General features: G+C 47.3%; 4 protein-coding genes across 4 annotated transcripts in view; 2 read left to right on the top strand and 2 right to left on the bottom strand.

The window, feature by feature from the left end:
* Window positions 1-4,892, bottom strand: part of LOC135829046 (uncharacterized) — a 93,246-nt gene extending 88,354 nt beyond the window's left edge. Inside the window, exon 1 of the mRNA XM_065341452.1 lies at window positions 4,528-4,892. Within this exon, the coding sequence (XP_065197524.1) occupies window positions 4,528-4,774 (247 nt within the window). The 5' untranslated portion in view covers window positions 4,775-4,892. The remainder of the gene's footprint in view (window positions 1-4,527) is intronic.
* Window positions 4,893-7,838: 2,946 nt separating this feature from the next.
* LOC135829224 (sulfotransferase 1B1-like) lies at window positions 7,839-8,171 on the top strand. The gene has a single exon (XM_065341629.1). It carries the CDS (start codon window positions 7,839-7,841, stop codon window positions 8,169-8,171), a length of 333 nt encoding a protein of 110 aa, XP_065197701.1.
* Window positions 8,172-10,407: 2,236 nt separating this feature from the next.
* Window positions 10,408-12,207, top strand: LOC135829529 (sulfotransferase 1C2-like). The gene has a single exon (XM_065341928.1). It carries the CDS (start codon window positions 10,633-10,635, stop codon window positions 11,590-11,592), a length of 960 nt encoding a protein of 319 aa, XP_065198000.1. The 5' UTR covers window positions 10,408-10,632; the 3' UTR covers window positions 11,593-12,207.
* A 101-nt stretch (window positions 12,208-12,308) lies between these two features.
* LOC135829530 (sulfotransferase 1C2A-like) lies at window positions 12,309-14,272 on the bottom strand. Its single transcript, XM_065341929.1, has one exon. The coding sequence runs from the start codon at window positions 13,977-13,979 to the stop codon at window positions 13,074-13,076; it is 906 nt and encodes a 301-aa protein (XP_065198001.1). The 5' UTR covers window positions 13,980-14,272; the 3' UTR covers window positions 12,309-13,073.
* Window positions 14,273-25,991: the final 11,719 nt, after the last annotated feature.

Below are 25,991 nucleotides of genomic sequence, written 5' to 3'. Positions count from 1 at the left end.
TAGTGTAGTGTACTTTTTTTGGTCAGCATGAATGAACGGTGCACGGCATGTACATGTACATGATCAGTACCGTCACTGTCTTCAGCAGCTCATGAGTCATGCATGTGCACTTGTAGGGTTAGTGGAAGCAGGTATTGTACTACTCCCTGAGTGGAAGTACATGACTGTATTATTAATATTATGTGAAGATAAGCCAGGCGTCCAAATCAACCCAAAATACTCTTGCCTTATTCTTCGGTGAAATAGATAAAAAAATTGTCTTACTAAACAACAGTGAGCATAGAAGCAACCTCGATGCACCCAATAATATGGCATCCGGGAACAGCAAGTGTTGCACGAGGATCCCAAGAACACGTCAAGTTCCATGCTACCCGCCGCCATCAAAAGAACGAAGGATAACTGTGCTAGCCTAGTTCATATTCAATGTAACGCTAACGGTACGGGATATAGGAGCCTGTTGGGAAGGCGTGGGTGAGCTGTAAAATCTTGTACGGTTCGCACAGCACAACATACATGCAGCAGTTATTGCGACGGTTAACGTCGATGGACGAGAGTCATAAAGCACAGTCCATGGGGGTTGACGTTTCTGGGCTTCCTTTCCGAAAGGAAAGTTTTATTTCTTCTAAAAAAAAGCAGAATCATGCTGATTATACCAGTCTGTTATGAAGACAAGGAAGCAGCCAAGGACATTGTGCCATACTAAAGGAACGACAGGTAAAAGATAAAGCACTTCATCTGAAAACTCAAGGACTATCCATAAATACAGCAAATGATAATCCTAGCCTGGTAATGTCCAACTCCGTCATGTGAGCCATTCGGTGAGTTATTACGAGAAGCATAATGTTCGAAATGCTGAAATTTGAACAGTTGCAGTTCTGTTAGTCACCACACAATGCCATCGCCAGTTCACATTCGAAATGTAGCCATTTTTACGCTTGTGTCCCTGTACACGGCATGGAAGGCTGAACAGATTCAACTCTTCAATCGCTTCCTGATCTGAACAGTAGTGCGGTTGCGTTCCCGTTCATGACACTCACATCCGTCTCCGCTAACCAGCATCATGAGCACTCCAATGGTTCCCGCCGCTCCTTCCGTATCGTCCCAGCGCGCCCCGTCAAAATGCGAATTACTGTAGGCAACGGAGCCAGTGTGTAATGAAGGCGAATGCACTGTTTGATGATGCTCCAACAAATCCTTTCTGAGACTGAGACCCAGCCGGAGCCGCATCGTCGTCATTACCAGCTAATCATGGGGAGGTATAATGTGACTTTCACCACTCCCTGATTCAATCATAGTTTGCGAGCCTGCGCCAAACTGCTTTCTCACTAGAGCCAGGCATTGGATACATATGGCTTCAGTAAGGTTTACAATGCTATGTCTCTGGCCTAAGTCCAAGTCTAGATACAGCTGCTCAGAGTCGGGGCTGATGAAGTGTTCATATCGGAACAAGTGAGACTTCAACAGTAGCTAGTACACATTAGGCCTGAGGACTTCGCAGCGTTTCTCCAGCACACTTCTTCTCTCCTTCAACTCAGATACTACTTGAAGTACTACTAAAGGCCATCTGGCTCTCACACTCAGTCCTTCCACCCCTCATTTTCGTGGTTTGGGCTTCCACTCGTGACTCGGCAGGTTCCTGGCCTCTCCGCAGTCTGTCCTCAGGAGAGGGTCGCTCTGGAGCTAGTGCAGCCGAATCGAAGGGAATCGAGTTCTTTCTCAGACGTCCACAAACTTTCGTTGTGCTTGACTTCGCTTCCACTGCGGGAAAGTAGTCACACTTCAGGACCACGACGTGTTTGTTGCAGCCTACACCAATGATACTAAAAATAATATTCCCTCATTTTTTCTGCCGGCCGGCTCGGAAAGGAACGTATGGAATGGGAGCCTCAGTTCCATCTCTCGTCTGCTAGTGCATTCAGGAGCGTAGCAGCGCTTCGGCATGACGATACAAGCCGAATCAAAACAACTCTACTCTCTAGCCAAAAAAACTAGCTCAGTGTTCATGGTGTTCGTCAGGCAAAAAGCGAAACTTCGAAAGTCACGAACTCAAAAGGTGGGGAAGTCAGAGTCAGAAGGTCTACTTGCCCCGTCTCGAACCCAGACAATCTTTGTGCAAGTCATCTATTGTACGCCGATTTTTCGGCCGATGCTCCGTCACCGACTGGACATGAAATCGGCCGACTGGGCCGGACTACATAGTGCACACACAAATCTGTCGGAAACGAGTGCGACAACACCGTCCACACCAGGCAATCTTCGCGCCGATCTTGAGGATTTTTCCTACGATTCCAGGATCTCAGTGACGTTGTTGCTGCTTACTTTCTTCTACTTCAGAAGTAGTGTGGACAAGGCTTTAGAAAGCATGAGGATCCAGAGTAAATCCAGGACCAGACAGCGAGCAGTACCAGCACCGCGTATCTTCACCATCGGCATACAAGGTCACAAAGGCCCTCGACAAAGATGCTACGAGACGACATGCACATGCATTCCACGATATTGCGACGAACGCAGTAATATTAATATTATTATTATTTTCACTAGTTTGAGGGAAAGAGACAAACGGGAAAAGTCTGAAGAAAAAATTGACTGTCACCACCAGGACTCGAACCAGGGACCCTCGCTTGTAGCTAGCGATGCTCTGACCACTGAGCTATGTTGGAGTCGTCATCCCAGCAGAGACTGTTCAACATTCTCTTCACACTTCGTGACTCACACTTCCTGTGAATCCACACAGGCGGGTGGGACGCAGCCGGCCCTCACTGCACCCACACACTTCACGTACACTCTAGCACGCGGGGAGCCCCAAGTCATAAACTCTTCACTAGTTTGAGGGAAAGAGACAAACGGGAAAAGTCCGAAGAAAAAATTGACTGTCACCACCAGGACTCGAACCAGGGACCCTCGCTTGTAGCTAGCGATGCTCTAATCACTAAGCTATGGTGGGGTCGTCATCCCAGCAGAGACTGTTCAACATTCTCCTCAGACTTCGTGACTCACACTTCCTGTGAATCCACACAGGCGGGTGGGACGCAGCCGGCCCTCACTGTACCCACACACTTCACGTACACTCTAGCACGCGGGGAGCCCCAAGTCATAAAATCTTCACTAGTTTGAGGGAAAGAGACAAACGGTAAAAGTCTGAAGAAAAAATTGACTGTCACCACCAGGACTCGAACTAGGGACCCTCGCTTGTAGCCAGCGATGCTCTAACCACTGAGCTATGGTGTAGTCGTCATCCCAGCAGATTATTTATTCAAATTTTAATAGGGCAGTCCCCACAGACTCAAGGTCTTCTTACGGGGTAGAGGGGACGGTTTCAAATAGGACACCGGTTGCAAACCGGAACGGACTCAATATTCACTTTCTCTCTTGGTATTTTGATTAGAAAACATAATGTCACAGTGAGACTACTATGTGTTATACTCCGAGCCAAAATTTCATGGCTCTGCGATGCCCAGAAGCGCCATATCAAGCAGGTGAGTTTTTGACGTGTTGCTTCGCACTGCGACTTGAGTTTTACGACTTTCGAAAAATCAACTTCTTGTCGCAGGTAAACAGCGGCTCGCCTCTCGCCAATAAAGCACCGCATACCAACCAAAACTAATGGAAGCACACACAAGGCTTATTGTTACTCTATACTGGCCGTCGTGGAGCGATAGCAATTACCTAATTTCAGACCCAGAGTGAATTTGACGTGCACTCTAAAACGTGTCCGGTTTGGAGCCACCTCTGATTTGAAATTTTTTGAAGCGAAAAATTGGGCAACTTGGAGGCAATGGGTCAACACAAAGGAGTGGCTCAGTTCGATTGACTCTGGCCCCAGAGCAAACTTCAACATGCCAGTTTCCTTCCACAAACATATTTCGAGTGAAAAATCAACGCTGATGATCGGTTTGGGTCTATACAAATTTGGCTGTCAAAACGTCCCGGTATCGAGCCGTCTCCTCTACCCTAAGAATGAAAGTAATGCATGGCGCATATGGCCGATTGGTTTTCAGGCCTGCCTACGAATCATGAGGTCCCGAGTTCAAGACCCGCGCTGGTAGCAGGGAGCGTGTAAAAAGACTTTGGTGAACTGCGCCGACACCCACGGTCAACTGAGTACTCACAGCTCGGAGTGAGAATAACAAGGATGCAGTTTCAAGGGCTATGGGCCGTTACACGCCCGATTGGTTGAGAGACTAACCTCCTCTCCCCTGACTCACTTGTGAGGTCTGCATTCGCCACTAAGGCATAGTGGTGGCCTGCGGATGCGAAGGCTAGTTTGTGTGTTTCTGAACATTCAAGCGATGCAGACGCGGATCCCGCGATTATTATGAAACCACCTATAGGAAAGTTAAATCGAACTATTTAAAAAAACCGGGAGAATGAAGTTGAAGACACCACTGCAGATGTACTTATGGTTGATATACTAGAACACCCTAGAATCATTGATTCCTTTGACGAACTTTCTTTTAAACATGAACATGTCTGGGTATGTGTCACTTTGAGGTACTACTCCGAATAAAGTTACAGCAGCAATCATACCTTGTGTTCCACTTCCACTTCCACCTTGTGTTCCACTCGTAAAGGGTTGGGGTGATGGCAATACGGACGGCAATGCAGGTGGCAACGCTGCTATACGAGTAATATTACCTGGCGGGGTATTCATTGTTAACACTGGTGGTAGTGTTGTCGCTGATAGAACTGACACTCCGTTGCAGATCAGACACAGAGCTACCGCTGTCAACACGAACAGGATCGGACGCGCTGAACGGACCCAGGGTCCATCCATCTTGCAAGGTGTCAAAGAAGCGTGACAAAACTTCAGCGTACAGGACACTTGAGATTTAAGATCGCACCTTTGCTTGCAAACTCTCCTCAAAAGAGTCTTGTCGATCACATAATATGTAACCAGACTTCAACCCCTTCGCTTGACATCTGCTTCTGTAGTGAAGTTCCTGATCAGTCTTGTACCCCAGGAAAGTGTTTTAGCAAAGATGGTTCGGCCAAGAGGCGTCGCGTTTCCAGCACACCCGCTGCACTGTGGCAATGAAGTAGACCCGCCCGATGGTTGAAAGCTGTGCGGATCTTGGCTAGCCCCAGACGTCACTGAAGTATCATCTTTTGCATAGCTAGGGAATGCCAGGATGCCACTGCCCTAGCGGAGTGTTAGTCTCTAGCTTGTCTCTACAGTAGCGGAGAGGGCTGCCAATGACTCTGGGAATATCGGAAGCACAAAGAGAGCAAATGGTGGAAGGAAGCTGAAATGTTTTGGAACTCGCTGGAAACACCTGCTCAAGACGTTCAGGAAGCCTTCAACCGGGAATTCCTCGCGTGAAATCCACCAGTGATATGAGTGATTTCAACCTTATCTTCTTCGTCTGCAGCTAGTGACCCGTAGACGTTTGAGCGCGATACAAGCAAGTAAGGTCGAGTGGCGGCGTAAAGCAAAACTTGTTTTGACTGGCGCAACTGCGCTCCGACTTTGTAGGATATATTTGCTTAGTTCTAAAGCTTGTCCCCTACTTCAAGTTCACATGTGTCCAGGACATGTATAGAGCTACAGATTCATTATTAAGTTTATACTGTAGTAGATATTTTATGCGGAAAGTATAAGAGAAGATGAAGCCAGTTGTAAATCTGATGAGGCCTTTCTTACCACCAACACTTGTATTATTGGGCGCTTTCGATTACACGTTTACACAATTCTGGAACTGGTTTTTTAAATTCTAGAATGACCAGAATGAGCGGATTCTGGCCTTGTAAACGAACGACTGGAATTCACAACGCATTTTATTCATGTTCATGTCACAAACAAAATTGATGAATCGTAACAAGAGACCACGCACACCCTCGCGCGCACGTGGACCCAGCATCGCGCACACGCCGGCCGGGGAAGCTCTTTGCGCGCTTGAGTCATGACCAGACCAGTATTAAACACACCGACTGTGCAATTCTGGCGCCAGAGTTAGAGAAATTCCGCCCTCTCTTCAGAATTGACGGATTCGACGGAATTGGAATAAATCAATTCTAACCACGGAACTTGTCACTTTTTGTGTAATCGAACTGTGCATCAACAATAACTAATTCTAGAATTGACCGAAATGCGTGTAATCGAAAGCGCCCATTGTTGCTGAAGCTTACAACTACAACTTTTACAAGGTAATGAAGGCTTGTGTTGTGAAACTCGGGACTCGCGTCAGAGCGTGCATACAATCATGTATGTGCGCCGCCAAGGCCAAACGGTCCACACGTGACGACCGTACAGACGCCCTGGGAACGTGTCATTTCTTGCCTGACTTCTGGCAGTTCTACATGTAGATCTACAATCATGTGGAATCTACAGCAGTACAGTGCTGGCAACTGAAATCCGACACCCTAGCGGTGCGCTAGCCGCGTTAGCGATTCGTTCGAGATGCTAGGGGGTCGGATTTCAGTTGCCAGCGCTGTAGATCTACGCAAATACAGATCAGTCCGATCAAGAGTCGATAAACATCAACTCTTGGTCCGATGCATGCAGAAGAGGCACAGGTACAGAGTCGGTTGTCCTTTTGGAAAAAAATACCCAAAGATTAGAAGAAAGCAATTTCTGAGTTGCAGCAAAGTGTGAGATTCTCAAGTAGAATTAGTTTGAGGCAATGCTGCCTCAGATGAAAACAATAGCTCCAGTGCTTCTATCTCTTGACAAGTAATCACCGAAGTTAGTTAGTTACCGGAGTGCCTCATCGAAGGCTGGAATGAACTGCCAGCCACTCTCCTCCGCGATGCACCGTCTGCCATAGGGATGCAGCAGTTCAAGGTTCTGACCTACCGCTACCTGAAACGGTCGGGTTGGTCATTGGCCACGGACATCGCCCCCTAGGCTACTGCCAGTACGACCCTGTTCTTGTTCTCGGAGCACTCCCTTCTCATCAAACTCCCAATCTATCTGTATTTATCTCTCTCTAACTCTCCTCCATTCTCACTCTAATCTTTCGTCAAATGTGCACGGCAATCAGCCTCTACTTTCGCCTCAGCATCATGATCTTGATACTGCTATATTTGTACTTGTCTGCGTACTTGTTTGCGCTCATATCTTGGAATAACAAGTTTCCTAGTTTCCTACCCCCCCCCCCCCCTCCTCTCTTTCCTACCCTTAGAGTTCTTGCTCTCCTGCTCCCCTCCCCGCCCTTCCACTCCCAATTTTGTTTTCTTTTGGTGCACATGTGCAGCTGTGATGCCGAGACCCTTGGTCGGCTGAGCTTGACAGGTCCCACCCACTCCGTCCTGCTGGATACTTACCTTTGTGTCGAGTTCTTCTCTTCATTTTAGTTCATCATGCAGTGAGTGTTCAATAGAAAAAAGAAAAAAAAAGAAGAAAAAAAGCTACCTGTCCTATGGATTCCGCGCGGCTAGAAAAAGAGCTAGGCGTACTCGCGGCCTTTCAAGGACGAATCAAGTAACTGTTTTCCGCCGCTGCTGTCGAAGCAGCACGAAATAATGAGAGCGGAGGAGTGCGACATCTTCATCTCTACGCCTTCCAAAGCAGGCACAACGTGGATGCAGCAGATCTGCCATCAGCTGCGCAGTCAAACTGGCGATATGGATTTTGAAGAAATCAGCGAGGTCATTCCGTTCATGCGAGTCTGGAAGGAAAGCAGCGCTTCCAGCCGCGCTTGTTCAAGACTTATTCATGGGAACCACTCACGCCGAAGGGCGGGCGATATGTCATAGTCGTCCGAGATCCCTACGATGTTGCCGTGTCATTATTCAAGTTCTTTGAAGGATGGATTTTCGAAGCAGGCGAAGTTTCGCTGGAAGTGCTCATTACTGAGTTTGCGGCCAATCGCCCTGCTCCGCGGGGTACGTTCCATCACATGGCATCTTGGTGGCCACGTCATGCCGATGCCGATGTGCTGTGGGTGTTCTACGAGGACATGAAAGAAGATTTGCAGACACAAGTTGAGCGTGTGGCCGCCTTTATGGGGATCGCAGACCCAGCTGTTGTCTCACAAGCCGTCCACAAGTCAACGTTCGCCTTCATGAAGGAGCACGAGGGGCAGTATCGAGACTTGCCCCTGAAGCGCAATCGCAACACGGCAATCGGTCTGAGTGCGGATGCTGGCATGGGACAAGGCAAAGTGCGTGTTGGTGGCGGACAGCAGCATATGCTCAGCGACCGTGCCAGAGCGGCTCTGGACGAGGCATAGACGTCTGTCTGCCAACCCGTTATGGGTGGCGAGAGCTATGGAGACTGGCGCAGAGCATGGAAAGCGGAGCAGATTGCAACACAAACCTAGTGTTACCGGATGGAATAGAGGGAGGACAAAACAGTTGTTTTATCTCGCGCACTTGCACACATGCAGTTGTGCGCAGGGACGCGCAGACGCACGTGTGCATCACGGTCACGCGACCATGTACATGTGCTCACACACACACACACACACACACGCGCGCGCGCGCACGCACACACACACACACACACATACACATTCACATACCTTGACCTTGACACACATTGCCTGGGTAGGCTACACGGTCCCCGCCATGGGAGAGGGGTGGTAGAGGTTGATGACCAGCATTTCTGATGGCGCTCTAGATCATGACGTAGTCGGAACTTCATGTGGCATGGGCACTGGGAAGGGAAGTCGGCAGTTTCTGACACTCTCCTGCGTTTCGCGCAGTCGAACTTGTGTCTGGCCAAGTCGCTCGCACAGACAGACAGACACACACACACACGCATACACATGCATACAGACACACAAATACACCCACGTCATAATAACGTTACACACACATGGACCATCTTCCTCCGTCTGTTTCTGTCTCTCTCTGTCTCTCTCTGTCTGTTTCTCTCTCTCTCTCTTTTTCTCTCTCTCTCTCTCTCTCTCTCTCTCCTCTCTCTCACTCGCCCTCTCTCTCTCTCTCTCTCTCTCTCTCTCTCTCTCTCTCTCTCTCTCTTTCTCTCTCTCTCTCTCTCTCTCTCTCTCTCTCTCTCTCTCTATCGCTCTCACTCTCTCCGTCCACACGGGTGTATCGCTGTTGGTCAAGCAAAATATTTATTCTTATCCGAAATGGAGAAGTGAAACTAGCAACAAACTCGGCCTATATTCGCAGCAGTTTCCTAGACCATATTACAAGTCTATAGGAAGAATGTCCCCAATACTGCCATTTTTCCAAATACACCATAATAAATACTTCCTCTCAAATTCTTTTTATGTTTACTTGGTTCAGTGGTGAACTAACTGTGCCAGAGCCAAGTAGCGGTCTGGGGTGTCTGACAATATCGTTACCTGAGCAGAAACCTGCCCATTGTTCAACAGTTGTGGTGCCGGTCATGTGGAGTGAGTCAGCCCAGAGAGCATCATGGAGTGATGAAATAGATGACTTATCTAAAGTCTCATCCCAGGGTTCTCTGGATGTGCACCGGGGAAGCAATGCGTGTGTCACAGTGTGTGTGTGTGTGTGTGTGTGTGTGTGTGTATGTGTGTGTGTGTGTGTGTGTGCGTGTGTGTGTATGTGTGTGGGTGTGTGTGTATGTGTGTGGGTGTGGGTGTGAGGGGGTTGTATGTGTTTCTGTGTGTGTGTGGGGGGGGGGGGGGTGTATGTGTTTGTGTGGTGTGTGTATTTGTGTGTGTGTGTGTGTGTGTGTGTGTGTGTGTGTGTGTGTGTGTGTGTGTGTGTGTGTGTGTGTGTGTTAGGTGTGTGCGTGCCCTGTCTCTGTGGGTGTTTTTGGGGTGTACCGTATTTGCAGGAGTATAGTTCGCGAGTGGCAGCCTGAAAGGCACTTGGGATGTGAACATGAAAATGCTTGATTCAAATATTCGAACATTTGTTTGCGCATTCGATTTCACACATTTCGGTCAATTCTAGAACTAGGTATTGTGGAAGCACCGCTCGATTACACAAAATTCCGTCGTCAGAATCGACAGAATTCGATTCCGTCAATTCTAAAGAGAGGGCGGCATTGCTACTTCTGACGCAGATTTGATGCGCTCGATGTACACCATGGTACACGCCATGCTTGGTCCACGCTCGTGGGAGGGTGTACGTGATCCAACTTGATTCCCCTTTACGATTTTTACGTGCAATCGTTCCTTTGCATGGCTGCAATCCGTTCATTCGGTTCATTCGAAAATTAGTTTCCTGGGTCCAGAATGTGTAATTGAAAACGCCCATTATGCCACTGTTTTCATAAGAATTATAATTATTGCGACAGAGCTTTCGGCCATATACCACTGTATTGGATCCTCTACCCGTCACCACCATGCGCTCTTACAGGCACCAATGTCTTCTGTGTCTTCTGTCTTCATGTGGAACTAGAAAAATGCGCCCTGAACTCGCAGTCACCCAACTGTCATGAAATCGTGGAGTAGACGGGTGGAAAAAGCCCCAGGCGAAAAAGCCCGGGCTTCTTTTTCTCATTCAAACAGGCCGTGAGGTACGCTGTAGCCAGTGTAGGCTGGGTTTTTGCCACACCACTACTTGTAGGTCGAGTGTAGAATTCTTCTACGCTCGAGAGCAGAACGAGAAAGGTTGCGAAGAAGGCACTTGAAGCAAAGTACCGACCCAACCCAGAGTGAGGCAGATAAGCTAGAGATCATCAGTCCCGGCGAGCGACCAAAGGCAAAGGTTGGTTACTTGTGTTCTGGACCGCTTCGTGTGAATGCAATGGATCCACCGGAGCAGTTGGAAAAGGAGTTAGCGGCGTTGGACGCTTTTCGAGAGCTGATGAAAAAGCTGGGCCCACCTGCATCAATGGAGCAGATAGCGAAGATGAAAGTGGAGAAGGCTGATATCTTCATATGCACGCCTCCCAAAGCTGGCACAACATGGATGCAGCAGATTTGCCATCAGCTGCGCAGCGGTGGAGATATGGAGTTTGAAGAGATCAGCGAAAATATTCCATTCATCGAGCACGCCTACGACGAGGGGATAGATCTTGATGCGGACCAACGCTTCAAGCCCCGCATGTTCAAGACTCATCTGTGTGAAGCGCTCACACCAAAGGGTGCACGCTACATCGTTGTGACTCGACATCCGTACGACATGGCCGTCTCCTCATTTAAATTCATGGAAGGATGGATGTTTGAAGCAGGCACCATCTCGTTGGACACATTTATCACCGAACACCTGGTGAAGTTGCCTGCCCCGAGGGGGCGAAATCGTCATATAGCATCTTGGTGGCCACGTCATGCCGATGCCGATGTGCTGTGGGTGTTCTACGAGGACATGAAAGAAGATTTGCAGACACAAGTGGAGCGTGTGGCCACCTTCATGGGCATCACGGACCCAGCTGTTATCTCACAAGCCGTTCACAAATCAACGTTCGCCTTCATGAAGGAGCACGAGGAGCAGTTCAGTGAAATCCCTATGAAACGCAAGCGTAATGTCGAGCTGGGGTTGAGACCGGATGCTGGCTCTGGACAAGGGAAAGTCCGAGTTGGTGGCGGTGAACGGCATTTATTGAGTGAGAGATCGAAGGCAGCGCTTGATGAATCGTGGCGCAACATCTGCCAGCCGGTATTGGGGGCAGCCACCTTTGTTGAGTGGAGGGCAGCATGGAAAAGCGAGCAGGAGGCAACGCACACCCAGAGCCCTGAGAAAGACAGGGAAGACTGCTTATGCTAAACTGTCGTGTCACAGCATTGTATTGGGGAGTTTACAGCCCGCCCTGTCATTTTTCCATTCCTTTGTTCTTTCTGTCTATCTGTCTGCTTCCATTGTGTACTAGCTCCAGTGCACCCCAGCACTGTTGAGCCCTCTTTGCGGTGGACTTGACCACCCCCCCCCCCCCCCCTGTTCTATCCATTTACATGCTTGTATCTATTTGTATCTACTCAATCTGCGGACAGCATGCTGTTTCGTTCTTTGTGAACTCATTAGCGCAGCACAGAGGAAATGAGCCCGAACCTGGTAGCAATGAAAATAACAAAATTCCAATCAGGCCCGAACTTACCTTGCCAGAGTGCTCAAGCTGACAAGTCAGTGAGCTTTGCGTAATGCAAACAGCAAAGGCACTACCCCACACGAGAGTGCTCAACTATTTGTCTCCATTTACCCAATGCTGTAGACAGCAAGCTGTTTCGGTCATAAAGGCCTCATCAGTACAGCTACGAGCTAAGCAGGCCGAGCTACCAGCCATGGTGCAAAGGAGGCACCACAGACATTCAGATAGCTCGTCGCCGGCTCTAGCGCCAGAGTGCTCAAGCTACAAAAAGTATCTATTTACTAATCGTGTTTTTAAAGCGCAATGAATAGGACAAACTGCGCTGTCCTGCTAGGTAATCGGGCATCTACTCGTACATCACGGAGAGGTGAGCCAACAATAGCATGGTATTAGATTTTCAAAATAATAAAGTCAATGTCAAGTGAATGTTACTATTGTAGAAGTAAGACCAATGCCATGGTGATGAACATAGTACAAGTACTAACATTTTGAGCGTGATAAAACACATTTTGAGCGTGATAAAACACATTTTGAGCGTGATAAAGCACATGTGTAAGGAAAGAGAAAGAGGGAGAACAAAATACACACTCAAGTGCACAATACAACTAGAGTGCCAGGTAAAGAGTGTGAGTGTTCGTTGTGATCATTATAATCGTTTTGAATGCATGGGTCAGGTTTACGCTCGCGAATGTAAACTGCTTCCTGGACATTTTTAACTGATAGAAGGTACGTGCAAAACAAACAACACTACACCAAGAATCGTTAAACGTCAAACCACAAGGTTAATTAACAACAATGGTCGGTTGAGTTGCTCCCAGCACATCGGCACGTTATCCTTACATTCCCTATGTTTTGTCCAATTCTTCGTTTCTTTCTGTTCTCCACCTGGTTTCTAGTAGGGCTGTGTTAATAGTAAAAAAATATAAAAAAATATAAAAAATGCTTGAACACTGCTAACTGCTTCTTCTCTGTTCCTGGCTTGGTATTGTTATACAGTGCTGGCAACTGAAATCCGACCCCTGAGCGGTGCGCACACATCGCAAAGACCCAACACGGGATAGTAAAACTACGAAAACATAGACCGCTAGAATGTGAACGCATCGCTATGGGGTCGGATTTCAGTTGCTAGCACTGTAGTTGTGGAGCGGGTTCACTTCGCAGCTTAACTGCTCTTCCATGCTGCCCTCCAGTCAGAGTATGAAGCGGCGCCCATGACTGGCTCACAAACCTCGCGCCATTGTTCGTCAAGGGCTATTTTGCAGCGTTCTGTCAGCAGATGCTGCTGGCCGCCCCCAACGCAGATCTTCCCCTGCCCCATTCCCGCATCAGGTTCTAGTCCGTACGCGGCGTTTCGTTTTCGTTTCAGTGGGAGTTCACTGAACTGCTCCTCGTGCTCCTTCATGAAGGCGAACGTTGACTTGTGGACGGCTTGTGAGATAACAGCTGGGTCAGCGATGCCCATGAAGGCGGCCACACGCTCCACTTGTGCCTGCAAATCCTCTTTCATGTCCTCGTAGAACACCCACAGTACATCGGCATCGGCATGACGTGGCCACCAGGACGCCATGTGATTGAAGATGCCTTTCGGAGCAGGCCGCTTTGTTAATTCCTCAGTCACGAATGTCTCCAGTGAGATTTCGCCTTGCTGGAAGAACCAGCCCTCGAAAAACTTGAACAATGACACGCTTATGTCGTAGGGATCACGAACAACGAGGATGTAGCGCCCTCCTGTAGGCACGAGCTGCTGCCAAAAGTGACTCTTAAACAGCCTGGGTGGGAACCTCTGCTCTCCGTCCAGGCTGACATCCGTGTCCAGGGCACCTTCGATGTACGGCACCACGTTGCTTATCTCCTCAAAGTCCATGTCGCCGGTGCCACTTCGCAGCTGATGGCAGATCTGCTGCATCCACGTTGTGCCTGATCTGGCTGGCGTGCAGATGAAGATATCTCCCTGCTCCACTTTCATCGATACTCCGGCTTGCCACGAGGCAGGAGAGACGAACTGAGAGAAGCGCTGCCGGAAAGGAATAAGCGCTGCGCGCTCCTTTTCCAATTGCACATCGTCCATCTTTAGTCCGAGATCGCTCAAACCGACACTACTACTACTAGTACTAGTATATTAATGCTACCGGTGAATGTTTATGTCTTTCCCTCAAATCCCTCAAACCACTGAATACCAATGAATGAAGCCACAATATCTAGGCAAACTGACACGCCACCACAGTGTGCTTAGAGCTGAGAAATAATTACTTCCAACGCCTTATCAAATTCAATTCAACACACGCCTGCACCAGCAGCTTAGAAAGATCAGAATGTGGAGAGTTTCGTCAGCCAGAGTAGAGCGCAACTGTTGTACTGTATTCGCCGAAGTATGCATATCGCGCACCTGAGCATAATATCTAGGATATGATGCTACTAGTAGTAGTATGCCACACGCTGACCCGTGGTCACTCAGTGGAACAGAACTGCAAGAGTGCCGTGATCATGCAGTGCACGCAGAGGGATTCTGCTCGCCTGGTTAGGCGTGCTTCTACTATAGTAGTAACTGTTGGTCGTAGGACTCAGGAAGATGGCTGACAACTGCATTGACAACGTGCCAGACTGTCACGGAATGAATCTGTCCAGCGGAGGATTGATTGTAGACGCAATCGTGCCCGCGCTTGGATCACCAAGACAGGCAGCTGTTGGAGTAAATAACTTTGCACGGCGCAGTGTAATGTAGCACACCGCAGACATGTCAGAGCAACACACTGATAGAGAGAGCAAGGGTATTGTCTTTTATTCTTTTTTATTATTTTATAGAGTCGGCGTGGAGAAAGCAATTATATTAATGCAATAAAGAGTATAATAGATGCAGACATGGCCAGACAACAAGTAAGGATGTTTATGTTATTCAAAATAAATAATTGAACAAACGGCGAGGAGACAACAATTTGATAACAATTTGATTTCTTCACATTTTCATCGTTTTATTGCACATTGTCTCCACAGTTTTACATACATGAATACAGTTTACACAAATGTCGATCCAGCTTGTATTACTGATTGCGGTTATCAAAATAAATACCATAAACATTTATGAATAACATAAACATCCTTAAAAATTCCATGAACTTGTTGTCTGGCCATGTCTGCATCTATTATACTCTTTTATTCATTTTTATTATTTTATATTTTATATTTTTCACGGTTGATCAAAGCCTCTTTTTCGGGCGAGCTAAACACAATTTTATTTATAGTGGCCACCAAAACAGTCACAAATTTCGTAGTGACAATGGCACCACTGTAGATAAGGGAATGAAGAGAAAAGTCTCCCAATTCTAAATTCTGAACTTCTTGCATACTCTTATAACCCTGCTCCTATGATGCAGTCGTTCGCTCTTATGTAATTCGGCTTGTTTCCCGTTTAATTCCGCGAACTAAAATAAATGAAACGACAACAGCCACATTCTATCGAGCCACATGACATGGCCATCACCAGGGTCTTATGAAATCCTCACCTGAAACCCAATTCAGACTGTGGCTTTCAGCTACCCCACGGGAACAAAGAGGCGAAAGTTACTGGATGATGACGAAACTGGTAAGACTATTGGACATACCTTGGCCTTACTACAGCTCGACGACGCAAAGCAACAGACCACCCAACTTGGGCGGCTCAAGTTTATGTAATAAACATAGAAAGGGGAAGCTAAGCGAAGATGAATTGTGACAAACCGAAACGTGAACATCCTACTGACCTCCACTATCATGCAAATATAATGGACTAGTTATGTACAATAACAAGTAGTTCCACACGACGTACGTTTCGTAGCTTATGCTCTTCTTCGTTGCGCTTTCCTTCCCCTCTTGGACCTTTCCGAACCTGAGCCTTCCAAGTTGGAAGGTTGTTGGTTTGCGCCTTGGAGAAGTGTTCGAGCTAGGTGTCAGGTTGCCGAATGTCTAAGTACTCTTTGTCAGTTTTGTGCCATCCTCTTGATCAGTCCTGCCTTGTTGGCTTGTTTATTTTTCACTACTTGCCTGTCGCTAATACACGAAGATCTCCGACGGAGAAGTTGCTAGATGGGAGCGACCCATCCATTTGAAATCCCTGTGTCGCTGTAAGGCTGCTTGAACAGCTGACGGCAAGTCCGATGTTTTTTGTTTGTTTTTTTTCTCTACAAAATCCACATATCTCCAGACACTGGGGTGAATGATGGAGTGTGGTGGTGGGGCCCATTAAGCTCCGCCGACCAAAGGTCTCGGCTTCATAGCTCCATGGACGCACCAAAGGGATATTGGGTGGGAGGATTAAATTGAAAAAGAAAACAGAAGAAAGAAAATGGAAAGATTGTATTGCTCAGTGAGCAAAAGCATAAGTTGAATATTGATGTGAACGCTGTTAGACTTTTAAATTCAAGAGGAGACTGTCCGTGAGGAGAGATTACATGTATGTCCAAGCAGGGTAGGACACTGTACCCTCTTACTCGCGTATGCTATGAGTGGCCCAGTTCCAGTTCGTTCTGAGGAGATGGTGATAAGCTGCTGTCTTGAACTTTTGGATGTTCTTTGGGTGAAATGGGTGGGGAATGATAGAGGTAGGCAGCTGGTTCCAAATTGGGATGACGGAGTGGGGAAAGGCTCGGCTCACATTGTTCCGGGAATTGGCAGGAAGAACATTCTGTAACTGATGGGGATGCGCGGTGGACAGTCGTACAGCCTGGCGGGTGAGGCGTGTGGTCCTGGGTTGGTGTGTCGGGGGTGGAGCCATTCTCGAGAGAAGAGCGGGAGAATTATCGCAAAGGGCTTTATACAGGAGGCAGAGGGCAGCGATGGTGCGGCGAATTATGAGGCTAGGAAGCCAGCATTGCGGATGTATTGCCTTAATGGCTCGCTCCTGCACCCAGTCCAGCCGATTCAAGTGGGAAGGAGCTGCCCCCATCCAGACGATTGGGCAGTACTCCATAACCGGCCGGACAAAGGCTTTGTAGGCTCGAAGCCGGGCAGGAATAGTCAGCAAGTGAAATGCCTTGCGCAAGGCTCCAAGTCACTGCGTTGCTCGGACTACAACAGTTCGTTCTCCTCGTCTAGCAGAAATGGCTTATCTTCCTGTACATTCAGTATTTTGACCAGTTTCTCCACTGATTGTATAATCCTGGTTCAGTCAACAACAATGGGGAGTCACGGGAGTTGTGTGTTGACCTCCCTCCGTGCTCGGAGACGGCTTCAATTGACGCTACTGACCCACTGTCCACAGGCGCTTCTGCTGGTTGTGCTGGGGAGTCACGGGAGTTGCGTGTTGACCTCCCTCCGGTCGGTAGCTCTGGAAATAATAGTACCACGGTCCAGCAACCAACCCAGATTGCCTCGACTGCGGCCGATCCCGCCTATGTTGACCCTCCCTCGGGGTCTGTCGCCTCGGTTGCCGCCGAGCCCGTTGCTCGTGGTTGTATCTCGGCGGGTTAACTGGAGGTAAAACTGGAGTTTAGGTACTTGTGTATCTATTGAAAAAGGATGAGCTACTTCTGAACAGCCGGGCACCGGCTGGCCTGTCAAACTGCACGGATAAGCCCTGTGACCATTGATTTGACTGTCTCGGCCAGCACTCTATAATAAATTATGGTACGGTATCTGTGCACCGTATGTGCCGGATACGGTGTGGATATGGAGATTCCATATTAGCCATCTGGCTGATTTTAACGGTCATTGTTTTCGCCAGGTTTGCTTTGAATTTTTGGCATTTTATATGATTTTTTCGGTTAGATAGATTTCGGTAGATCTTCCAGGTTTCGTGATATTTTCGAAACTTTACTCCAAAATTGATGGAATTTCTTTCTGTAAAAATTCCCGATATTTTGCTTAGGCCCTCTTCAGACTAGGTACAAAACAGCCTATAAGTCACATTTACATAGAAGTTTCCAAGACAACAACAAGAATCTGGCGGGAAGCCTAAAAAGCTGCCCAATCCTTTCAGGCAGGGTGCGAACCCTTGTACAAGGCAACTTTCCTGCATTTATCGTACTTTCACCAGGCAGTTGTACGAACTTTGTACCCGGGTACGACTGTCCGCTGCTTTCACACATCCCAGGCCCATTGCGCAATTTCGTAGGGTCAAAGGTTGCCTGTATATTGCTTGTAAAATGTGTAGTCTGAATGCAGGCATGGAAAAATGTTGCCTTTTAGGTTTTATGTGATTTTGTACTGGATTTTCTATGTACGTAGTCTGATGAGGGCCTTAGAGAATTACCGGCAAACTTTGCCTACAAGTCATGATTCAGGCTGTTTTCCCTGGGAAAGGTAGCGAGTATTTTGAAGTACACTGTAAACTAAGTAGTTGGGCTAGTTTAAAGTATTTTCTCTTCTTCTTTCGATTTCAATGATTCTTGCTTTTAGTTGCACTAAGTTTTAGATTGCTCAGGAGAACAAGCGAAGAAAAGACTTTGTGACTTGGTTTTACCATTCTTCATCAATCTCAAAATAACCCCAAATCTACTAAAAGCAAAGATCATGCTCTTGCAGACACTTAGGGTGAGGCAACAAGTGAAGAAAAACGGCAGACTTCTTACGATCACAATCACCATCTGATTCCTCGTCTCCAACAACCGCAACCTCGTCCTCCGTCTCATCTCCCAACTCGTCCTCAGTGTCATCCTCCGTGTCATTCTCCTCATCAACAACATACTTCTGTCCCCCCCCCCTCTCTCTCATTCCTTCTGTCGTCCACATGTATCAAAGGAGGCGAAATCGCCTGTTTGTGGTGCGACGTTAAATAAACTTCTACAACAACAACAACAACAACACCGATCGGTCCCAAACTCGCTTCATGTTGTTTAACCTCTGTTCGTTGACTCCTCCTTTGATCTTGATGGTAAATTGTTACCATTGTGGTCCTAAGTGTCTGCAGGTGTATGATGATTTTAGTTTTTCTGTTCTTTGTCGTGCACGGTATGCTAGTCAGTTGAAAGTACTTGAGGCTGTTTGTATTCGTTTGCATAAGCCTGATCTTTGTAAGCAGAAGAAACATGTAGTTGCGTTAAAATTGTTTTCGTAGGGGCACAGCATGATTGTTTGTCTCACTACACAGTTTTAGCGTTATAATTGGTTTCTCACCCGCCGTTGCACTTAGCTCTCACTTCACCTCTATTGTCTCACCTTCCCTCATTCTATTTTGGCACTGTATTTTGTTCTCGTAACACATCATTGAATGTACATGTATATTTAATCATTGTTCAGCATGGTTACTCTTCAGTCACGACTTTCCACTGATGAATGTGACAAGAAAATTAATTCTGGTAAACTTTCATGACTTCGTTGTAGTGTGGCGATGACTGCAGAATTTGTTCTCTTTATTGCTATTATTATTATTATTATTATTGTAAAACTCGGATGTTGAGCCATAAATAAATGTAGAAAGGAAAGAGACATTATGGATACGAGTTAAGAGTAACTCTCCATCACTGTAACATGATACTTTATACACACTTTCTGACTGAATAAAGTATCATGTTACAGTGATGGAGAGTTACTCTTAACTCGTATCCATAATGTCTCTTTCCTTTCTACATTATTATTATTATTTTTTTCTTATTTTGTTAGGGATTTCCCAACAGGCAATGTTGCCTTTTTACTGGGAACCCTAAATGAGACTTTGTGTGAGCGCGAAACAAAGCAGGCGACTCGGCCAGGCGACAACATGGAGGCAGCGCATTTCACCTGTCGGCACCAAGATACGCAATGGAAAGGAAACCATACCGGGAGTGGCAGGCAGGCAAGACAAGAGCAGCTGCAGCTTGGCCCCGGGTTGTGGCAGCAGTATGTGGGCCAGTGCAGCGGGGAGTGAATAGGAGGCTGAGAAGTGGGCTAGATAAACCATGCAGACAGCGAAAGACAAAGACGTATTGCTTGAAATTTAAGCGTTGCTCTAGTGTGTAGATCTTGGTGCAAGGGTACAGTGTCTCAGTGGGAGTTCTGCGGTCAAGGGCAAATATTCTTTTAAGGCTAGTACGGCTGGCTGTTATCAGCTGGTTGTATGAACGGTGAGATAGACAGTTTGGGCAGAGCTAGCATACTCGAGGGTGGATTGAATAATGGATAGATAGAAAAGACGACGCGCTCTGTGGTTCAGGTTCTGCCTTGCATGCTTGTAGGCTCCGACCTTCTGCTTGACGGCAATGCAAACTCGCTCTACTTGAGCATCGAATACCAAGTGCTCATCCACAATGAGGCCCAGGTATTTGGCTGTGTGCGCAGAATAGAGAGTGGAGTTGCGGCATGATATGGACACAGTGGTGGGTAAGGGACTAGTTGGGCGACGTAATAGCAGAAATTGTGTCTTATCAGGGTTAAGAACCAGTCCCTTCCCTGTAAGGTAGCTGTCCAGAGCAGCAAGGTCCGCAGTGAGACGCTCCAACACAGTATCACAGTCACTATGCCGGACATAAAATGCAATATCATCGGCATATTCCTGGTCTTGGCTAAACCTAAAACAGGGTGTTATGTCGCGAATGTAGATACAAAACAAGACTGGGCCCAGAACAGAGCCTTGGGGCACTCCTCGGGAGCATGGGCGTGACTGTCCAAGTTCCTGACCAACTCTAACAGTTTGTATTCTGTCAGACAGGTAGCTACAAAACCAATTCAAGGCAACATCTCTGATGCCTGTGTCATGTAGACTCTGGATGAGGGCGGAGTGTGCCACTCTGTCAAAAGCTTTGCTCGTGCAAGATGACACCACAGTATTCGTTGCTATCCAATGCAGAAAGCCATCTGTTCACAGCTAGAGCCAAGCAGTCTTCGCAAGAGTGGTTGCGACGGTATGCAAATTGAGAGTCTGGCACGTGTTCAATGCCATTATCTGCGAAGAATTTCATTATCTGGTCCAGTACTATTCTTTCTAATACCTTGGCATATATAGGCAGCAGCGAAACTGGGCGGTAGTTTGCCGCCAGATCAGGGTCTCCAGATTTCATAAGTGGACTTATGATAGCTTGCTTAAAGACGGTGGGGACATTACCAGTTTGGAGGGACTCGTTCACTATTTCCGTGAGGTACTCAGCAACAGCATCTCCACCATTCTTCAGTATGGATGGTAGCACGTTGTCTGGACCTGGTGATTTGCACAAATTTAGAGACTTCAGAATATCAGACACGTGTTGTACTGTCACTGGTTGGAAATTCGTGAGATAAGGTAGCTGCTCATTGTCTTCAGGTGGAATTTGTAGAACCCCAGGCCTGTTGGTGTCTTGAACAATGGCCGCAAACGTATCAGTCAGCGACGAAATTGATGCAGTGGGCTGGTTCCGGGTGGGTCTACGACCAGTCATGCCGTTAAGCAGACGCCACTGCCCTCTTGGGTCATTCCTTAGATCCTGGAATTTCTTGATTAAAACTGTGACTTCAGTTGTCTGTTCAAGCGCTTTCCTTGACGCCTGGCTGCACGATACCTTTGTTTAAGAGCTGAGTCGTCTGACCTACGCTGAAGCTGTCGATGTACGTTCCTCCGTGTTTGGTGCAGCTGCTGCAGTTCAGCAGTTGTCCAAGAATGAGGTATAGGTTTAGGACAGATTGGGTGTCTGACTAGCGGCACTGGAGCATGACGGTTAGTAAGGTCAGCTAGTGATGTCAGGAAAGTTTCGGCTTGAAGATCAATAGTTGCATCGTTGTAATTGACTGCCAGAAGTGCTCGGGCGTCCTCCTTGAACCACATTCCAATACGCATGCAACTGCTTTTCCTCTTCCCTTTCCTCTGCACAACGTGATCGTCTTGAGAAACTTCTCAAGCGAGCTGTGCGTGTTGTCTGCTCTGCTCCCTTCCTGTCTGCAACTGCCCCTCTTTTTGAACGCCTCAGCATTCAAACCCCTGCAATCAATGTATTGCCGCAAACTCCTCCTGCTAACCTTTTGTGTAATTCATAATAACTGTAGTGTGCTTCTTCATGACCTCGTTACACCTCTGTCACACACCAGTCAAACAAGGAGCACAGATGTTCCCCTGCTTCCTTTCCCGAGGATCATATCTGCCGCCGCCACACACAGCCCTTCATATCAATGTCCCGCTCTCTGGAATAAGTTGCCTGCATCTATACGATCACTGAAGAAACCAGGTCAATTCCGGACCGCTCTCTTACCCCTCCTGAAAATTCACTGACTAACGTTGCTCACTGAGCAAATAATTATGCAATCTTTCCTCTGCTGTCTTAAATCCTACTTTCTTTTTCTTATAAATTCGGAACGACGCTTCTTCTTTTTCTTTTTTTCTTTTAATCTTTTCCTTACATTTGATTTTGTGTGCCTGTAACTTTAGTCGATCTCATGTAATAAGGCAACACTGCCTGTTTGTTATTCGACGCTAAATAAACCAATCCAAACCAATCCAAGGTTTCAATGCGGACGTTCAGTTCCTTATATTTGCGACGGACTCGATGGGTCTGCTGGCCTGCTGCTATTTGTTGGAGCAACGTTTGCGTCGTGGCCTGCTACTTTTGCAGCGCCTCTATGAGACGCCACTAATTTGGATGAACCTTGCCCAATAACAAGAAAGCGAAGGCAAAGAAAATACTTAGTAATAATAATAATAATTTGAGAAGAAGTAGCGACGACCCGGCCATTGTGGAATCCAATACACCACACCACCATATTGCGCTCTTGGCCGATCCAAACTCTGCACTCACATCACCATCACCACAGCGAGGACGGTATATATCCAGCCACGTTTCTTTCTCAGCAAAAACAAATAAAAAGGAAAGGAACAAAAAGTATCAACACCAGGGATTTGTCCATACCCGGTGTGTACCCCTGGAAAGGCTCTCCCACAGATTCCAGTACAAAGCCAAAGGCCACGGCCAAGTGTCCCACTGAGATGCGGTCGCTTGCCTGGACCGCTGGGACGCGGAAACCTGCGAAGAGCAGCCTGTGACGTTTATTATTTTTATTTTAGCCTTTCACAGCACAGGTCTACTCTCCATATAACGTAATCTCTGGGACCACGCAAACATGATGTTATATCGAGAGTTATGTTATTGTATTTTTTTTTGTATTTATATCATTATCTCATGGCACATCATGATGACGGCCAATAAAACTGAGACAAGGGTGAAAGCCAACCACAGCAGTAAAACAGATAAAAGAATACAAATAAGAGGCAAAGAAGGCAAAGGAGGAGACAAACCAGCAGGATATACATGAAACCTATAATTGAGCAGAGATTTTAGCAACAAAATTATCCATCGACGTGCTGGTCTTGGCCTGCGTTGGTAATGTTGCCCAAAACACATAGCCAGCAAAGATCGGGGATCTAGTGAATAGGGTGGAGGCAGCGCGTGGGAAACTGAGTGAGTTCCGGGTGTTCCGTGTTTCGGAGAACCAATTATAAGCCTGCATATGCAAGGGTATTTTATTTAGTAATATTTTATGTATGAGAACACAGAGGTGGTACTTATGTCGAGTGGAAAGGGGACTGATCTTGGCAATTTCGTAAAGACTAGCGGAGGGAAAGCGACGATCTTTGCTAAATAAGATTTTAAGGAGCATGCGGTTATGGGTTTCTAGCTTGTTCAATACAGTAGTAGTTATGCCACACCAAGCAGTATCACAGTAGTCAAGTAAGGGCAATATATAGCAACGATAAAACAAGCGTTTGCAAGAAAGAGGAAGATGTCTACAGTGGGCTTGAAGAGCCCCAAGGATGGAGCTTGTGCGCTTGCAGACATACTGCACATGGGGTGACCACGACAATTTAGAGTCAATAATAACGCCAAGATGCTTATGCTCTTCAACAATGCGAATAGCAACACTTGAAGAAGGAAAACAAAGTGGCAGGGAAGGGGGAGAGGGGGAAATGTACATAGCTGCCGTTTTATCAACGTTTGGCTGCAACTTCCAATCATGCATCCAGGTTATAACTTTCCCAATGCTATCTTGCATGGCTTTGTGCAGGCGTATAGGGCAAGCATTGGAGCAAAGCAGAGCTGTGTCATCAGCGAAAAGGCTGACACCAGGGGCAGTATCGGGGAGGTCATTAATATACAGGAGAAATAGCAGTGGCCCAAGTATTGAACCCTGGGGGACTCCAGAAGTAACGGGTAAAGGCTCCGATAACACAGTTGAGAGGCGTACAAGCTGATGTCGGTTAGAGAGATACGATGAGAGCCAGCCGATAGCCTTGCCATCAATGCGATATACTGTTCGCAGCTTAGCTAAGAGACCCCTGTGCCAAACAGTGTCGAAGGCCTTTGCGAGATCGAAGAAAACTAAACCAACATGGTTATGGGCGTTCCGGGCGGTGTGGATGTCTTGCACGAGGCGGGTAACCTGGTACCTGGTGGAGTCACCCCGACAAAAGCCCGACTGTGCTGGCGAAAGTGAAATGCGAACATGATCATAAATGATGTCATATACAACACGTTCGCACACTTTTGATAAAGTAGAGAGCAATGAGATAGGGCGATAGTTGCTGGGGGTGGTGCGTGGTCCTCTATTTTTGTAGGTGGCCACGACTACCGCAGTTTTCCACATGGCTGGGAATTTCCCTTCACGAAATGACATATTCAAGATAATTGACACAGGATAGGCAACAGACGGAGTGTTATGTAGAAAACCATGTGTAAAATACAATAATTATGTACCTCAAAATGAAGGGTATTTCAAGGCGGGTTCAACCTTGCAAACATATACACACTGTACCACCATCGACATCAGATACCATCAATGCCGCAGAATTTATGCACAATAGGACTAAACTGGCTAGCTACGGCTACAGCTTGATTGTACCGCGCACGTGAATCTACGTTGTATCGAGAGTGCACACGTCGGGGAGAGCGCCGTAGGGTGCGTTATGCCGAGGTTTACGTTATGTAGGACTAAATTGGCCTAAACTGCCTAGCTGTAGCTACCGCTTGATCGTACCGTGCACGTGAATTTATGTTGTATCGAGAGTGCGCACGTCGGGGACCGCGCCGCAGCGTGTGTTATGTCGAGGTTTATGTTATGTAGGATTATGTTGCGTAGAACAAAATTTGTATGGGAGTGATGCTGTTTCGGCGCGGGATTTGATTTTTTTATGTACTAGCGAGGTTATGTACAAGTGAGAGTTGTTATATCGAGAGCAGACCTGTACTAGGGTACCGTAAAGTACCGCCAGAGCGCCCCGTCTCGCGAGAGCGCCCCACCTTGATTTTACAGCATGCGAAAGGAAAATCGTATGGCAGAGTGCAACGAAGTTTGTACGATGTGAGACTATTTGTGTACTACAAGGTCACGCTTGGCAGGGTTTTGTGTGGAGCTTGTGTCCGCTCGAAGGTACGGATTGACTGCAAAACGTGCAAAATGTGTACAAGGTTCATGTCGTATGACCTACAGACAGCAGACCACCTCCACAATACGACCACGGAAGGATGAGATGGTGGGGCGCTCTGGCGGTACTTTACGTCATGTACGGAGAGTCCCATAAGACGGCGACGGGAGCCTCGCAGACGCATGTCCATGGCGCTGAAAATGGCGAACTGAGGCTGCGTTTACACGGAGACGAAACGAAACGAAACGGAACGAAACGGAACGAAAACAGGCTGGCCTCGAATCGTTTTCAAACCGTTTACACGAGTACGGCAAATCGTTTTGAACCGTTTACACGAGAACGGAAAACGGGCGATCAGGCTGGAGTTAGCACGTGCTGGTTTGGCGCAAGGGCGGGAAGTAACACGTTAGTTGGAGTTGGTACGTGCTGGTGGTCGCAAAGGTCAGGTATTTCCCGCGAAATATAGTCCCGCGCGAAAATTAATGGTTTCCATGACCGCGCTCCGTTTCCAATCGTTTTCACTGTTTTCACCGTTTACACGAGAACGAAAACGTTTTGAAAACGTTTTGAAAACGTTTCAAAACACTTTGAAGTGCGTTTCCATTTCGTTCCGTTTAGGTATCGTTTTCGGGCGTTGTCGTGTAAACGATAGTAGTAAATGCAACGATTTCGTTCCGTTTAGGTCCTACTTCGTTGTCGTGTAAACGGAAATCGTTTTCAATCGTTGTCGTGTTAAACGCAGCCTGAGTGCGCACGCGCGTACCCAAGCCATCATTGCAGCGAAGGGCTCCTCCCATTTCGCTGCTAAGCGGC

The sequence above is a fragment of the Sycon ciliatum genome, chromosome 13, assembly GCF_964019385.1.
Source record: "Sycon ciliatum chromosome 13, ocSycCili1.1, whole genome shotgun sequence".
In the NCBI taxonomy this organism is placed as follows: Eukaryota; Metazoa; Porifera; class Calcarea; order Leucosolenida; family Sycettidae; genus Sycon; species Sycon ciliatum.
The sequence above is the reverse complement of the archived record's forward strand: the minus strand, read 5'-3'. Positions and strand labels throughout refer to the sequence as shown.